Source organism: Panthera onca, chromosome B2, assembly GCF_046562875.1.
Source record: "Panthera onca isolate mPanOnc1 chromosome B2, mPanOnc1 haplotype 2, whole genome shotgun sequence".
NCBI classification, from domain to species: domain Eukaryota; kingdom Metazoa; phylum Chordata; class Mammalia; order Carnivora; family Felidae; genus Panthera; species Panthera onca.
The window spans coordinates 90168462-90185539 of record NC_138343.1 but is presented as its reverse complement, the minus strand read 5'-3'; the positions used below and the strand labels follow the sequence as shown (position 1 = coordinate 90185539).

The window sequence follows — 17078 nt, the reverse complement described above, 5'->3', positions numbered from 1 at the left end:
TTTTTCATAAACAGACATTTAAATATAACTTACACATTATGTTTTAGTTAAATATATTTTATTTTCTAGGTTCTTATTGCTACAAGTACATTAGCCTGGGGTGTAAACTTTCCAGCTCACTTAGTAATTATTAAGGGAACAGAATATTATGATGGAAAAACAAGGCGCTATGTGGATTTTCCCATTACAGGTAATTTTTTTTTTTAATTTACAGATACATTAAGCTTCTATTTTAACCTTAATAATCTGAATTTGCATGAATTAAATTGTAGAGAATTGACCACATTTGAACATATGTTGAGTAAGATTGTAAAGTTTTATTTCCAGTGAGATGCAAATGCTATTCAAAGTATTGCTGTTTCATTTACTTACCTAAAGTGTTAATAAGCATCAAAAGCATAACTAATGGTTTCAAATTCACAAATAGATAACAATTACTGATTAGTAGCTATTATGACTTAATAAATTACAGTTAAACATTATACTGTTTAATTTTAAATCTGTTTCACTAGAAATACTTCTATGGGGCTTCTAGAATCAAAAGGCTTGTTGCTATGATTTCTGCATGCTGCGATTTGTGATTCGTGCATATTTTAAAACTTGATAAAAGCATTGTCACTGAATTCTGAAGAGCGAAATATCTGTGTGTATTTCCACTCAATGATTACATGTAAAACCTATATTATTTCTAAATCATTTCTTACCTCAGAGATTCCTGCACTATAAAAAAAAAAAAGAACATTTGTACCGTAAGTGGGAAGAGGGTGAGGCCTAAATGCACCCAGGGGGTCCATTCATGGGGAAAAATAATCAAATGAATCTGCTGAAGAGATTTACCCATATATGTTTTGCTTTTTCTTGTTTAATTAAAATAGTAATAACTCTTAAACAGCATTTTAAAGTATTTAGCTAAAGGAAACTTTTATCTTTCTTTCTTATACAAATAGTAAAAGAGTCCCTTTTTGGTGATCCAATTTTCTGTCTTAATGCATTAATTATTTTATTATTATAGAACTCAACAGGCTTCAGAGATAATATGCACACTCTTAAAATATTCTGTATCCTTCGTTATTTTGTCGTGTTGTCGAAACATGCTATAATCACTAAATATACCTTGTGCTAGCTGCCACATTATTGAATACCTCTTGTTCTCTTCTTTATAGATGTACTCCAGATGATGGGGCGTGCTGGAAGGCCTCAGTTTGACGACCAAGGCAAAGCTGTAATTCTGGTTCATGACATAAAGAAAGACTTTTACAAAAAATTTCTTTATGAACCTTTCCCAGTAGAGTCAAGGTAAATTTTGCTGTAAATTAATTTAAATGGATTCATGTCATAGCAATTAATATTTGTGTCATGATATTTATAAAAATCAGCAAAAATTCTAGTTCAATGGAATTATTTGAAATGAAACTGAATACAATTATCACTGTAAGATAGAATTCAATTACAATTTCATTTTTAAAAAAAACTTTTAAAAGAAGCAGTGTTAGTACTGCTTCAATGAATCACATTGATTCTAGAGCCGGACAACCTGGGTTCATATCTGAGCTCCACTACTTACCTCCTTGATCTAGCAAGTCATTTGATTCCTCAGTGCCTTGATGCGCCTATCTGTAAAATGGAGATGCTAGCAACACTGGCTATCTCAGAGGTTAGTTGTAATGATCGAATGTTAGTGCTTGTAGCAGGGTCTATCACATAGTAAGCGTTTAATAATAAAGTTCTCGTTTGATGTGTGTTTTTCTTCTCTAGGTGATAAAGAAATATCCAAAATAGAGGGACTTGTAATGAATAATTTGGACTATTAGCTTATTTCAGAATTATCACATAATTCTTTGTAGCACAGTAACTACCCCTTTGATAAAGGCTTCTCTCATTTTCTCAGCTGAAAATAGCCTTTCTCCCTCAGGTTTATGTATTTTTTACTTGCAACATTTATTACTAGTTCTCTTTTATCAGTCTTTTTAAATATACTGTATTCTAACTGCAAAGGACAACACATGTTTCTCATTGATAGTGTAAAGAGTTATTGGAATTTTTATTCTAAGTGCTAATGTTCATTTTTTTATTTAGAAAATATAAAAACGTGGATACAGTTAACATTGTGATAAGAGAAAATTTATGACTCTGTATATAATATATATTATATAAAAATATATATAATAAGATATATATTTTTTAGAAGAAAGCATGAATAATGATCAAAACATCCATCCAAAAATTCGGGAAAAAATTAACAAATTAAACTCAAAGAAAGAAGATAAGAGCAAGAATCAAAGAACTGAAACCAAATATACATTAGAAAAAAATCAACAAAGCCAAAAGTTGTTTCTTTGAAAAGAAGAATGAAATTGATAAACCTTTAACTCTGATCAAAAAAGAGAGCGAGAGAAAGAATGAACAGAATAATATTAGTAATGAAAAGATATTACAGGCATTTAAAAATATTATGAAACATTATGCAAATAAAAATTTAGATAAAATGATAAAATTCATTTAAAAACTTATGAAACTGACACAAAAAGAAATAGAAAATCTAGTCTCTTATTCTATGAAAGTGATTGAATCTGACACTTAAAATCTTTCCACAAAGAAACCTTCTGACTCAGATGCTTTACTAGTGAATTCTTCATAACATTAAGGACAAAATAACATCAATCTTACATGAACTCTTCCTAATACTAGAAAAGATAAGACTACTTGCCAACTTATTTTGTAAGATCAGAATAACCTTGATACCAAAACCTGATAAGAAATTTACCAAAAAAGAATGTTAACAAACCTGTGCCTCTCATAAATACAGATGTCTAAACAACATCAGTAAATTTAATTTTGTGTAAATTATTTTATAAATGTGAAGTTGACTTATTTGAAAATAAATTACTATCATTTACCACGTTAGCAGGAAAAAAATGAGAAAAATCATATGATTATTTCATAGATGTAAAAAAAAAAAAGCATTTGAAAAAATTCCACCCCCATTCATAATAAAAGCTCTTAGCAAACAGTAATATAAAGAAATGTCCTTAATCTGATAAAGAGTCAATTTACTGCAAGCATCATAGTCAATAATGAAATATTGAAAGCTTTCCCTTTGAGATAGGGAATGATACAAGAGTATTTTTCTCACCACGTCCAGTAAGCATTGTGCTTGAAGCCCAAGCCACTGCAATAAGGTAAGGATCAGAATAAGAGTCATAATATCCTTTGAGCCAGGGTAGTGACTAAACAGCACAAAAGGAGGGCTTCTGGGGAAATGGTGATGCTTGATCTTGGTGTTGGTTACACAGGTGTGTTCACATTATGAAAATTACTTGAGTACATGTATGATTTATGTAATTTTCTGTATGTACATTCAGTAATCATTAACTAAAAATTTTAATTTTGTACTTCGATATAACTATTATTAATACTTACCTATCACAGAGTATTTCATAGTTTTTATACTAACTTCTCTATTAATGGGCCTTTCAAGAGTTTCCTATTTCTTCTTACATATAATATTGCAGCGAAGTAATTTGCTTTCCCATCCTTGTCTGTAAATGTTTCTCTAGCAGGTAATAATGAAAAGTGAAATTGCTGGGTCACAGTGATTATTCAAATAGATATTGGCAAGTTGCCCTCTCAATTGAGTATACAGATTTATACTCTGCCGCTGATGAATTGAGAGTAATATAGAAACTCATTTTTTTAATCTTTCAATTTATTGCCATTTCTCATGTCCTTAAAACATCCTTTGCAAAAACTATTTTTAATACCTGCATATTGTCCCATGTATCATAATTTATTTAGCCTTTTCTGTTGTTGGACACTGCTTCCCTTTTTTAGTATTTTACATAAGAAACTAAAATGAACATTATGTTATGCCAGTCTTTCAGCACATCTGATCATGTTAGTATACTCTATAACACCAGTACAATTGTGTTTCATATGACGAGGAACTTAACACTCACTGAGTAAATGAAAGGAATATCATTACTCATAACTATCACCCCTATCTTGCCAACTCTCCTTTCATCTGCCTCAGTATTATTTCATACTTACACCCATACCCCATAAGTACATTCTTCCCTACTCTCCAAGTTACATCTGCTGTTGCCCACTCTACCTTTCTCCTCTTGGCTCTTATCTTTCCTAAAAGTTACTAGCTCCCTTCCATCAGTCTGCTATGTGAGATAAAGTGTGTTTCATTTAACCTAACCTTCATGTATGTTTCCCATATCTTGTTCACTGTATAGCTTATTAGGAGTGCTCTCTGACCATTTAAATGCAGAGATTGCTGGTGGTACAATTACATCTAAGCAAGATGCAATGGATTATATCACTTGGACTTACTTTTTCCGACGTCTTATCATGAACCCCAGGTAAGTGTAAGGCAACTATTTATCTTTCTGGTTCGCGCCAAAAGAAAATTATTTTTGAAAGTAACAATCCCTAAATTTTAGTACATAACAAAAAAGTCAGAGCTTTGGACATTCTAGATATACGAATTTGCCCAGAGAATCACATGATGTCTCTAGTATGATCACAATATATTATAATATATTTGAAAACGAATAATTGTATGCACTTATTACTTAGCTGCTTTTAATTAACTTAGGATATCCTTGAGGAGTTTGCTCTCTAGTTAGGGAGACAGTCGGACATCTGAAATCATTAAGAAATGATTAAATGATTAAGCTAGATGGTAGTTACTGACTTAGGTGCAATTGGAATTCAGAGAAGAATGAGGCTTATGCAGTTGTAGAAGGAAGAATTTGTAAGGCATTTGTAATGATTGATAAGAACTCTGCAAGAGGAAATAAAAGTGGGGGGTTGTTGTGGAATGTCTTTTACTTTCAGACAGTATAGGTTAGATCTTCATTCAGCACTTATTTGTCAAATGTTATAATAGAGATTGAGGATAAAAATTAGTGTACATTATCCTCCATCTTCAACAGCTAATCTTTTTTTTTTTTTTGAGAGAGAACACAACAGGGGGAGGGGCAGAGGGAGAGAGAGAATCCCAAGCAGGCTCCATGCCCGGCGCAGAGCCCCAACACTGGGCTCAATTTCACAACTGTGAGATCATGACCTAAGGCAAAATCAAGAGTTAGACACCTAGACTGAGCTACTCCAGGTGCCCGGGCAGATCTTTAAATGTGGGGGAAAGACATATAAATGATTTCAATGTAAATCATAAGTTCTGTAATAGAATTGTATTTAAGCCCATGAGAGCAAAAAATCCACAGAGATGATACTTCAACCAAATTTTGAATCTGAAATGGGAATAGAAAAGGTCAGAGGCACAAAAATACTATATGGGCATAGGCTCTCATGGCTGAAACGGCATTTGTAGAGTGCCAAGAAGTTTGATGTAGCCAGAGCTAAAGAATATGGAGACCAAAAGATTGTCTTGACCAGAAAGTGGGCCAAGCACCAGAGAGTAAATGGCCTGTATGTCATAATAAGGTGTTTGCATTTAGCCTATTGGCTGTGGTGAGGGTTTTTTTTTTTTATGTTTATTTATTTTTGAGAGATAGAAATAGAGCATGAATGGGGGAGGGGCAGAGAGAGCGGGAGACACAGAATCTGAAGCAGGCTCTGGGCTCTGAGCTGTCAGCACAGAGCCCAATGCAGGGCTCAAACTCATGTACCATTGAGATCATGACCTGAGCCAAAGTCAGACACTTAACCAACTGAGCCACTCAGGCACCCCACCTGTGGTGAACTGTTAAACACAGTTTAACATCCCCAAATTAGGTTCAGTTTTTTTGTTTTTTTCAATACGTATGAAACTATGGTAGGGAATGGGCTGAAATGAAGAGACAATCAGAGCAGGAAGACCAGTTAGGGAGCTGTTTAAGCTGTGAATAAGACCTTAACAGTTGCAGAAGGAATGGAAGGAGGGCCAAAGATGGGGACATTCCTGATACGAATAAGAGGAAATATCAAAGCATTGTAGGGTCTTGAACAGAGACATCATGATGAAATATTATTACTAAATCTTACCTGTTGGTACCTTGAGAAATTTGTTTTTTGTTTCAGCCATTTCCACTCACACGGATAGGAGTTTGAGAATATGGTGGCATTTTTCTGTTTCCTCAACTGTTAGGGACTCTGGATTAGATACAAAATATCATTTGGGACATGATTGTGAGATTAACGAGGTAGTCGCTACCTCGTAAAGCACTGCAGCTTTACGGTAGCCATTAGATCACAGGATTAGAATTGTAGAAGGGTATACTGGGATGCACTTTATATGCACTCTGGTCCTACCTTCTTGCTTGATATTAAAGAAGGGGACTTTGGAAACTTGAAGTGACTTGCTCTGGATCCCAGAACTACTTTGTCAGAAAGGTAGAACTTAACAACATAAGTTTTGTGACTCCACTCTACTTTTTAGAGGGATGAGTGAGATAGCAGTGAGAATAGAGGACCTACCTAGAGGAAACTGGAATAGGCATCATTCCTTGTTGCTCTCATTACAAACTACCTTCTATGTAATAATTAATGTGGTAAGAAAAATCCACATGCAACCATAATAAACAGTATTAATTAGGGACAGAACAAGAAGCTTGGGAGAGGTTAGCACAGTGGACAAAGATGAAATCTTGAGGGAATATACTTTGGTTATAACTTAAAGAAATTATATTGAGCCTCTGAGCCCAGGGACTTCTTAGGTATTGACAGTTAGGATATCTCCTGCTCATATGATTATAGTCCATGTAAATAGTGAGTATTCCATAGTTCACAGTGCCTGACCTACTTTACCTGACAGCCATCTTTGCTAGAGGGAAATTCTGGGACTGGGAGTCAAAAGATGTATCATCTTGACATATTGGCTTAGGGCACTTGATTGTTGTGGCAGCTGTTTTTCCTGCCCCTTTGATGCCCCCAAGAAGAGCTGGGTATCCCCTCCTACACCACCAACACCATGAAAGGAGACATTAATCCATACCACCTCTAGGTAAGAAGTTCCTCTCACTTTCATACTTTTGTTGTCACTCTTCTCCCTGTCTGCAGTACGCTCTCTAGCCCTTATAGCCATCTAACAGTCTTAAAAGATCTAACAGTCTTAAAAGTTGATGCATGTATTGATAAATGCACTTAAATTAATTTTCAGGAGGTGGTGGTTTATACACTCTTGACTATCCATATCAAAGTTGCTAGTTCTTTTAGTAGTCACCTGAACATATTTTGAGATACCTGGCTAGGTTAAGACTAAAGCTATCATTATTATGCTGAAGTAGAAACCTGTGCCCAAGCTGTTGCTGCGTGAATTAATCAGTCCAAAACTGGTACAGCAATAATTTTTTTTGAAGGCTTATGATATTTTTCACTAAAATATAACAAGCAATCCTAAAATTTACATGAAACCACAAAAGACCTCCAATACCAAAAGCAAACTTGAGAAAGAACAAAGCTGAAGGCATCACAATTTTTGATTTCAAACTATATTACAAAGCTGTAGTAATCAAAACAGTATGACATTGGTATAAAAACAGACACACAGATCAGTGATACAGAACACAGAGCCCAATAATATGGTCAATTAATTTACTACACAGATCAATGATACAGAACACAGAGGCCAATAATATGGTCAATTAATTTACTACAAAGGAGCTAAGAGTATGTGATGGAGAAAGAATAATCTCTTTAATAAATGATACTGGGAATGCTGGATATTCACATGCAAAATGAAACTGAACCCATATATTTCACCATGCACAAAAATCAACTCAAAATTATTGAAAGACTCGAAGGGAAGACCTGAAACTATAAAACCACTAGATGACATAGTCTTGACAATGGTCTTGGTGATGATTTTTGGATTGAACACCAAAAGCAAAGGCAATAAAATAAACATGTAAGACTACATCAAACTAAAATGCTTCTACATAGCAAAGGAAATCATCAGCAACATGAAAAGGCAACGTACCAAAGAGGAGAAAATGTTTGCAAATCATATATCTGAAAAGGGTTTAATGTCCAAAATATATACAAAGAATTCATATAACTAAGGGATGTAGGGGGTTGGTAGCAATACCAGTCATGTGAGACCTTAGAGACCGTGGTAAGGACTTTGAATTTCATTATTGATGATGTAAGAACCATTGTGGGGTTTTGAGTAGAGAGGACTGACAGGATCTATTCATATCATAAGTCCAATCAATTATAATCATAAGTGTTAAAAATAATTTAAACTTACCTGTTGAAAGAAATTCTCAGATTCAATTATTTTAAATCCAACTAAACATGATTTATAGGAAACATGAAATCAAAATGATATAGAAAGTTGAAAGTTGAGGATGGAAAGAAGATATGAAGGACGATAACAAAGAGAAAGCAACAGTTGTAGAATTAAAATCAGGCAAAATGAAATTCAAGGCAAAGAAGGACAAAGAAGAATGGTTCATATTGATAACAAGCACAATCACTAAATAGTTATAATAGTTTACAAAATTTTAGGTAACTAAACATAGCATCAAAATAGAGAAAGCAAAAACTGATAGAAGTTCAAGATGTTAACTAAATTATAATCATGTTGAGAGACTAACACATCTCTCTTGAAAATCACACTAATATAAATTATATTTATATTTATATTTATATTTATATTTATATTTATATTTATATTTATATTTATATTTATATTTCTTCCCCCAAAAGGAATATGCCTACTCACAAACACTCATCAAAATTTATTTATAAAAATATACTGTGTACTAGACCACAAAGAACAACTCAGTATATTTCAAAACAGATCATAAGGCTACATTCCCAGCACATAATACAATAATATTAGAAATAAACAAGAAAAAGGATGGCAAAAACAGTCTACCTGCTTGGGATTTAATTACTCTTATTCTAGTGAAAGGTGAAAAGTTTGTTTAAAGTTATAGACTAGAGATATATAAAAATAAAAGTATTATATAACAAAGTCAATGAATTTTAGTCAAAGCACAATACCAAGGAATATCATATCTTTAGAGTATCTACAATATAGCATGAATGCTTGAAAACAAACTAAGCATTCATCTCTGTGGGGGGCAGGGCATAAAAGCTGCCCACGTGGGCTTTCAAATGTGGTGCCTCCCAATCATATGGGGGCCACCAAATGTGGGTCAACTTGATTGGGTAGGAGCTGGAAGCCCGGGTGGTGAAATAATTCACCCAAGTCAGAACAACGGAGATAGAAGTTTATTGAGCACACCATTAAGGAAAGAGTAGGCAGGACAGCAAGGGAGAGACTGCCATGAGGCAATGGTAGGGGGCTATAGTTAAAGGGAGAAGGTGAGGAGGTATGAAAATGTATGGAATTTTCCTTTTTTGGTACCTGTGTCCTGCTGTAAGTAACCCATTGGTCAGCTATAGCTTAAGATAATCTGAGGTGAGTTGCCTAATGGGCCTGTTTATATTCAGCCAGGAGGCTGAGGCCAATGTGGGCCCTTCTACCTTACTCGGGTTCCCATTGTTCAAGTTGGTTACCTAAAAGCAGCCTCTACAATCTCTAGGAACTAGATGAACATTAATAAAACACAAATATGAGAAAGGAATTTATAAAAGTAAAAATCAAAATCAAACACAAGTATACACTATTATTATTTATTATCTACTGTATTTGAGACGTTGTTTTGAGAGCCTAACTCATTTAGTCATGATCCCCATTTTATAGATGAAGAAGCTGAAGCACAGGGAGATTGAGCAACTTGTCCCTAAGTACACAGCTCCTGAGTGGCAGAGGCAGCGCTGGAATTCAGGCACTCTGGCTCCAGGGGCTACAATCTCCATTACCAGGCTCGTTAGCAGGTCCAGAACTCAAATATGCATACCCCTTCTCCACTTCTCTTTCCAGTGTTACGCTGGAAAATGTGTTCTTTATAGAAACCATACTACACAAATTTTGGATGTATAACTCTTTTGTTCATTTGATACCAAAAAAAAAAATTGTCCGTTTTAATATCTATACCTTTACATCTGGATAAAAAATGGAAACATGTGCCTAAATCAATTTTAATGACATGTATTTTATTTAGTCTGCTATAGTGAGGTTCTACAATTTTCTTTCTGATTGGCCCTTGATTGTATCTTTTTATTATTGTCTGTGTTAAACTCCCCTTTTCTGTAATCTGGAAGCAAAGAAAGGCACAAGAGTTCTGGAAATTGGTAAATTTTTCGTACTTATTTTTAGATGTTAAAAGTTTTTTTTTTTAAGTTTATTATTTTGAGAGAGACAGAGACAGTGCAAGTAGGGGAAAGGCATGGAGAGAGAGAGAGAGGGAGAGGAGAGGGGAGGGGAGGGGGAGGGGGAGGGGGAGGGGGAGGGAGAGGAAAGGATCCCAAGCAGGCTCCCTCCTGCCAGCGCAGAGCCTGACATGGGGCTCATACTCACGAAACTGAGATCATGACCTGAGGTGAAACCAGGAGTCAGACACTCAACCAACTGAGCCACCCAAGTGCCCCAATCTGTTAAAAGTTTTAAGAAGGCTAAAATCATTGTCTCAAAGGAAGGGCTTATATTATATGTAGTTTTAATATATCTTAATATATTAACTGTCATAAATTGAGATTTTACTTTTGGTTTAGTGGGAGAGGACTGCATATATATATATATATATATATATATATATATATGCATGTGTATGTTAAAAGAAGATAATAAGGTTTATTTAAAATAGACAAGACAAAGAGTGCTTTCAAAATACAGTCATACATAGATAATAAATACGACCCAATTCCCCAACCCCCTTCATTTAATCATACAACTATAAAGAACCCCCACCACACCACCACCAAAAGTGGAACTTATGTTGACAAAGATTCTGCCACTGTTCCTGGATTGTTCTCTGTATGTTTATAGTGTGTGTGTGTGTGTGTGTGTGTGTGTGTGTGTGTGAGAGATATGCATATGTATGCAAACACATGCACATGCATATGAAGATACATTTACATATATAAATATATACGTAGACACAATTACATTAGTTAGTTCAAATGTACAAAAACACATGTACTGGTGCATCATGAAATATAATATATTCCAAATTGAGTTCTGGATTCAATTTGTATGTTCAATTTCACTCTCTGTTTTCCCCTGAGGAAGCTTTTAAATATTTCTGGGGCAAAAAATGTTGTGGTAGTTTCAGCTGTCCCTGCAACCACTTTCATTATTTGTGTCATTATTACTGCTGCATAATCTGAACATAAAAAAACATGGTGCCGTAACAAATGACTTCCCAGTACTGACAGTTATAGCAGCAGCATTTCAATACTGATGAAAAATTTCCCAGCAAGATCTCTGGCCAGGTTTACAATAACTAAACAGGAAATGGCTGCCACTATTCACATTAAATCCAGACTGTTTGGTGTAACTTTATCTATGTTTTAGATTACAATAAAATCTCTTTCATTCTCAACTGGCAAAATTTTATCCTTCCTGAGGTTGGAAAAACAGAACTTGAGGTTTCATGTGTGGTATTCCTGTTCGTCCTTTGACAAGAGCTCTTAAAGCTAATTTTTTTAAGTTGTTTTACTTCGGGATTGTTTAAATTTAATGAACTTTGTAAATTTTTATGAGAGGGAGAGGTTTGTTATGACTTTTTCCCAATGGACTGCTAATAGAAGTTAGCTTGTCTAGCCCATGTGCTAGATGCTGTCAGTATCCAACTGCCTTTGACTTTCACACCTCCCAGGGGACTAGTAATTGTTGTGTTCAAACAGCCTGTAATTGTGATCCCGCTGGCTTTCTCAGTACGCTTCTGGCTATTAGAATCATTAAACAACTCAGCACCTGTTAACAGCATTGTAAATATTCAACCCTGCTTGTGTGCAGGTTGAGTCCAATATAGAGAAATCTTACAGAGCTCAGCCTCATAAATTAGAGCTTCTGACAAGTCAATTATTGTGAAACTGGGTTTCTCTGTGAAATAAATGAAATAGCATGCTGACAAAAAGGTAGGCTGTCTGTTTATGGCAGAGAGAAGATAATGACTTCATGATCCAATGCAGAGAGCATGAAACTACATTGTATCCTTTATCTATAATTAAACAGTTGTGTAATATTTCTGTTTTAGTAACCAGTAAATTATAAATTTTGTACTGTGGAGAGTGAAACATGAAAACAGACCTTTAACTTAGCTGTTGCTTGATTTTCAAGTTAGTAAAGAGATTATTGAAATTAATGATATATAATGTTTTAAACTAAATACTTATAATTATTTAGGCTAGAAATTACCCAGTGACTAAAAAGTTCATGCTATAGAAGCAAAGGCCCTATAATGCTAATGAAGATCATGTAAATATAAACTCCATTCTTTATTCCCAGGAAAGTGTCAGAATATATTATCTCCTAAAATTTTATGTGACCTAAACAATAATTTCATTTACATTTTGTTCATTTTACAGTGTCTTGTTAAATTATATATCTAATTGAGATGTAGCAAATCTTACTTTTATAAGGATTTTTAAGTGGTTTAAGTAACCTTAGATCAATTGTTACCAAAGAATAATAGTTTAATTAGTAAAGTTATATCACAACAAAAATATGCATTTTAGTATTTGTGTTGGGTGTTTAGAAGACAACTTTTAAATTTTTTTTTAAATGTTTATTTATTTTTGAGAAAGAGAACACAAGCAGGGGAAGGGCAGAAAGAGAGGGAGACACATAGTCCGAAGCAGGCTCCAGGCTCTGAGCTGTCAGCACAGAGCCACTGCGGGGCTCAAACCCACGAACCGTGAGATGGTAACCTGGGCCAAAGTTGGACTTTTAACCAACTGAGCCACCCGGGCACCCCAAAAGACAACTTTTTAATGATTGAGAATTTCCTACTCTTGAGTGTAGTATTTTAACCAGCACTTTCTATTTTTTAAGTAGTTATCACTTTCTAAAAATAAATTTTAAAAAGTTATCATTTACATATGCCAGAATACCTGAAAAAAAAAATTTAGGATTTTTTTTAAATTCCAGATTATCCTCAGAAATCATAAGGATAAGGGGCGCCTGGGTGGCTCAGTCGGTTAAGCGTCCGACTTCAGCTCAGGTCACGATCTCACGGTACGTGAGTTCGAGCCCCGCGTCGGGCTCTGGGCCGATGGCTCAGAGCCTGGAGCCTGCTTCCGATTCTGTGTCTCCCTCTCTCTCTGCCCCTCCCCTGTTCATGCTCTCTCTCTGTCTCAAAAATAAATAAACGTTAAAAAAAAATTTAAAAAAAAAAAAAAAAGAAATCATAAGGATAAAAGTGTTGATATTGAGTAAATTAAATGTCAATTCAATTACTTAAGTTGAAGTTTTGCATTTCTTAGGCAAGTCAATATGAGATGTTGGTGAGCACATTAGAAAAGAACAACCATATTAAGAGAAAATATCAATGGAAGTTTTTAAAGTTATTCTAAAAATTGTGTTAATTTTTATCAAATAAGATTGTTAATAATATGATCATCAAATAATTTGTTGTAGTGTTAGAGACATGATTTTAGGTTTTTTTTTTCTTTTTTGCAACTTATTTTAAATGTTTAAGAAATGTTTACCCTGACTGTTCTTTATCTGGATAGAAGCTACAAATCAGTCTTTTTTTTTTTTTTTTTTAATATATGAAATTTACTGTCAAATTGGTTTCCATACAACACCCAGTGCTCATCCCAAAAGGTGCCCTCCTCCATACCCATCACCCACCCTGCCCTCCCTCCCACCCCCCATCAACCCTCAGTTTGTTCTCAGTTTTTAACAGTCTCTAATGCTTTGGCCAAAGCATTACAAATCAGTCTTAAAAATTTCCCAGTAGACTTAGGAAAACATTAGAAAGGATATTAGCCCATCAAAATATACCCTGTAACTAAATAAAACAGTGACCAAAATAAATATTGTTAAAAAGAATTTATAATTTTTGAAGGAAAGTCTTTTTCAAAGATGATTTTAAATACTATATGTAAACGTACTAAATTTGTTAAAGCATAAAAATGGTGAAGTTGTCATTAGTTAATATTTGTAGGGGAATATGAGACTTTACGTTTTCAAATGGCCTAGGAAATTTTTAGGCAAAAATGGTATTTTAACTTTTGTTTTTCATGGTAATACTGTTTTCATAAAGCCTTCCTTCTGTAATTTTAATTGCATAAAAACTCATGTAGACAGCATGATCTTGCTGTCTCTCTCAAAATGAGTAACTGAACATTAAAAAAAGCTTTGTACATTTTGTTTAAATTAACAATAGCACTGGTTTCAATACTTACCTGTTCATTGATAAATATTGCTTTATTTTGGTATGGCATCAACTTTTCCAGGAAAGGCAGTAATTTCTCTGCAGACTAAGATTGAAAGTAACTATTTCTCATTTGTGAAAATTAAAATCTTCAGCAAGTAATTATGATTTACAGAGTTTCCTAAATAAAGAGTCTATTATTAATCCTTACTTAGTGGAGACTCTCATATTGGTGTACCTAGCTTTTTGTTTAATCTTCTCTTTCTGCTGAAAGTATATCCTGCCATCATTTAAGTCCTGCTTTGTGTATTTTTAAATGAATTTTTGCAGTATACTGACCTCAAATCTTTCCCTTTGAAGAAAGAAAAAAAAAAAATCACCATATTGATCACTTGTGGTTTCCGTCAGGCCTCTCCCATTTGAGATTGTTAACACTTTCTTTCCAGACTATGAATATCCCCTTTCTAGTCCTGTGCAGGTGTACAACCCTTGTTCTGGGCTTCAGTCTGTACAGATGAAAGCCTGTTCTGAGGCCGCTTTACACTCCTGTTACTTGATTTGGATGGAGAGAGGAGATATAACTCTCCACGCTGACCGGGGTGCAGGATTCACCCACCAAGAATTAGAGATCTGCTATGATGTAGGGGCATTCTGTCACCCTTTGGATCTGTTCCCAGGCACAGATTCCTAGTAATCTTAGGGATTTGCCAAGAACCTTTGGAATTAGAGGGAAGAGCATTCAGATGAATTGCATGTCCTTAGGCTTTTTACTTAGAAGATATACAGAGCTGAACCTGTGTGGCTTTTGTCTATAGAAGCTTAGTTCAAATGCTTTCTTGTTAGCTTGATGATGTCTTTCCCCATATTTAGGGTGACATGTAGTCATTAGGCATTTGAAGAACAATCAATGACTAAATTTCCTAAAAGAATTCATCTACTACTCAAATCAATAGTGCTTTGAGTTTTATAAAGTTACTGAGGATGGGTTTTTATATATAAAAGGAAGTTATATATTTATATATGATTTGCTTCTGTTTCTAGAAAGTTAGTGTTTGTTTAATGCAATGCTGAATTTTATCTGCTTATCTTCCATAGTTATTACCATTGTTTATCGGAGTCAACAAATCTTAGTGTGGGAATTTTGACCTGTAAGATGAAACTGGCTGTTGCGGTTGTTTTACTTCTTTGATTTGCTGTGCATGTAATTGTTCTTTGAAATTCTGAAAAGAAGAGAATGAGGGAAAATTGAAGTGCTAATGACCTTGCTTGTTTTCTAGCTACTACAATTTGAGTGATGTGAGCCATGATTCTGTGAATAAATTTCTGTCCAGTCTGGTTGAGAAGTCTCTGGTTGAATTGGAACTTTCCTACTGTATTGAAATTGGAGAGGTATGACTGAGTCATATACATTCTAAATGAAAAGATTGCCCAGCTTTTTAACAGTAGGGCTTTTGCTTCTCATGGTAACTAAACATTTTAACAAAATTGTTGCAATAGCAACCTGCAGTAAGAACTATTAGTTTTATGAATGTATGTGTTTCTATTGTACTTTTTATTTGTCATTTTATCTTTCTTTTTGAAATAGGATAATCGGAGCATTGAACCTCTGACATATGGCCGCATTGCCTCTTACTACTATTTGAAGCACCAAACAGTTAAAATGTTCAAAGAGCGTTTGAAACCTGAATGTGGTACTGAAGAATTGCTTTCAATTCTGAGTGTAAGTTTCATGACATTATTACATTGCTTTTTAATACAAAGAGATTGTATCATATATTATTTCATACATTCTCTTTTAATTTGGGTCTTAAATGGTTGCCATCCAGGGCCTCTAGAAATTTGGTAGAAATCATTTATGAAGTCTTTTCTTCTACCAGACAAGATCGCTACAGAGCAACATATTTGGACCAAGTTTCCCATGTAATTTATTTTCCAAACTTGGATACTTCTAAAAATGGAATGAGTCACTGTTAATATGTAAGTCAGGATAATAGGTATATGCTAGGCTAGCAGTCAGGTGATCACCCTGTCCTTCAATATAATAACTTCTTTGAATTATAATTGAAAGCTTTTCTTATTGCTTATTGAGTCATTCTTCTTGAATTCATGATATTTCTGAGGTTTCTTTACATAAAAACACATGATTAAGTTCTGTGAGAATTAATGTCAGAAAAGCTGTTCAACTCCTTCCCCTTTCTCCTTGCAAAAAAAAAAAAAAAAAAAATACAACTAGATTTATCACATAGTAAAAAAAAAACAAACAAACAAACAAACAAACTATACTGTGTTTATTTTTGCTTTTTGGCCAAGAAGCTGAAAACTAAATTTAATATTGAACTTAGTTACTATTAGGAGTATTTTCTCCATCTTCCTTTTGGCATACTACATGTGCATTTTTTGTCTTTGTTGAATTTAAATATAATAATTTCCCACAAAACTTTGTTAGCACATTAGTCAAGATATATGTTACAAAATTGGGGTGCCTGGGTGGCTCAGTCAGTTAAGCATCCTTCTTCAGCTCAGGTCATGATCTTGCGGTTCGTGGGTTTGAGCCCCATGTCAGGCTCAGTGCTGACAGCTCAGAGCCTGGAGTCTGCTTCTGATTCTGTGTCTCCCTCTCTCTTTGCCTCTCTCTCTCTCTCTCTCTCTCTCTCTCTCTCAGAAATAAACATTTAAAAAAAAAGATATATGTTACAAAAGAATACCATGTGATCTCACCCCTCCAGTACATTGGTGTTGTTTTAAAGAGTTAAGAACTATTCGACTGTATAATGTCTCTAAGGTCCTTCTCTTACACATTCACTGATTCTGAGATAGTTCACTTATTAGCTTTTTTCTTCCTATTGCTTGTCATTCTCAATAGGCCTCAATATCCCATTCACAGTTTCCAAT

At 34.4% G+C, this 17078-nt stretch overlaps 1 protein-coding gene across 3 annotated transcripts in view; it reads left to right on the top strand.

Moving 5' to 3' along the window:
* ASCC3 (activating signal cointegrator 1 complex subunit 3) overlaps positions 1 to 17078 on the top strand; it is a 357007-nt gene that overhangs the window by 256771 nt on the left and 83158 nt on the right. For all 3 annotated transcript variants that reach the window (XM_060616263.3, XM_060616264.3, XM_060616262.3), the window contains exons 32-36: positions 70 to 190; positions 1164 to 1296; positions 4242 to 4367; positions 15464 to 15575; positions 15772 to 15906. In XM_060616263.3, coding sequence (XP_060472246.3) covers positions 70 to 190; positions 1164 to 1296; positions 4242 to 4367; positions 15464 to 15575; positions 15772 to 15906 — 627 coding nt within the window. The remainder of the gene's footprint in view (positions 1 to 69; positions 191 to 1163; positions 1297 to 4241; positions 4368 to 15463; positions 15576 to 15771; positions 15907 to 17078) is intronic.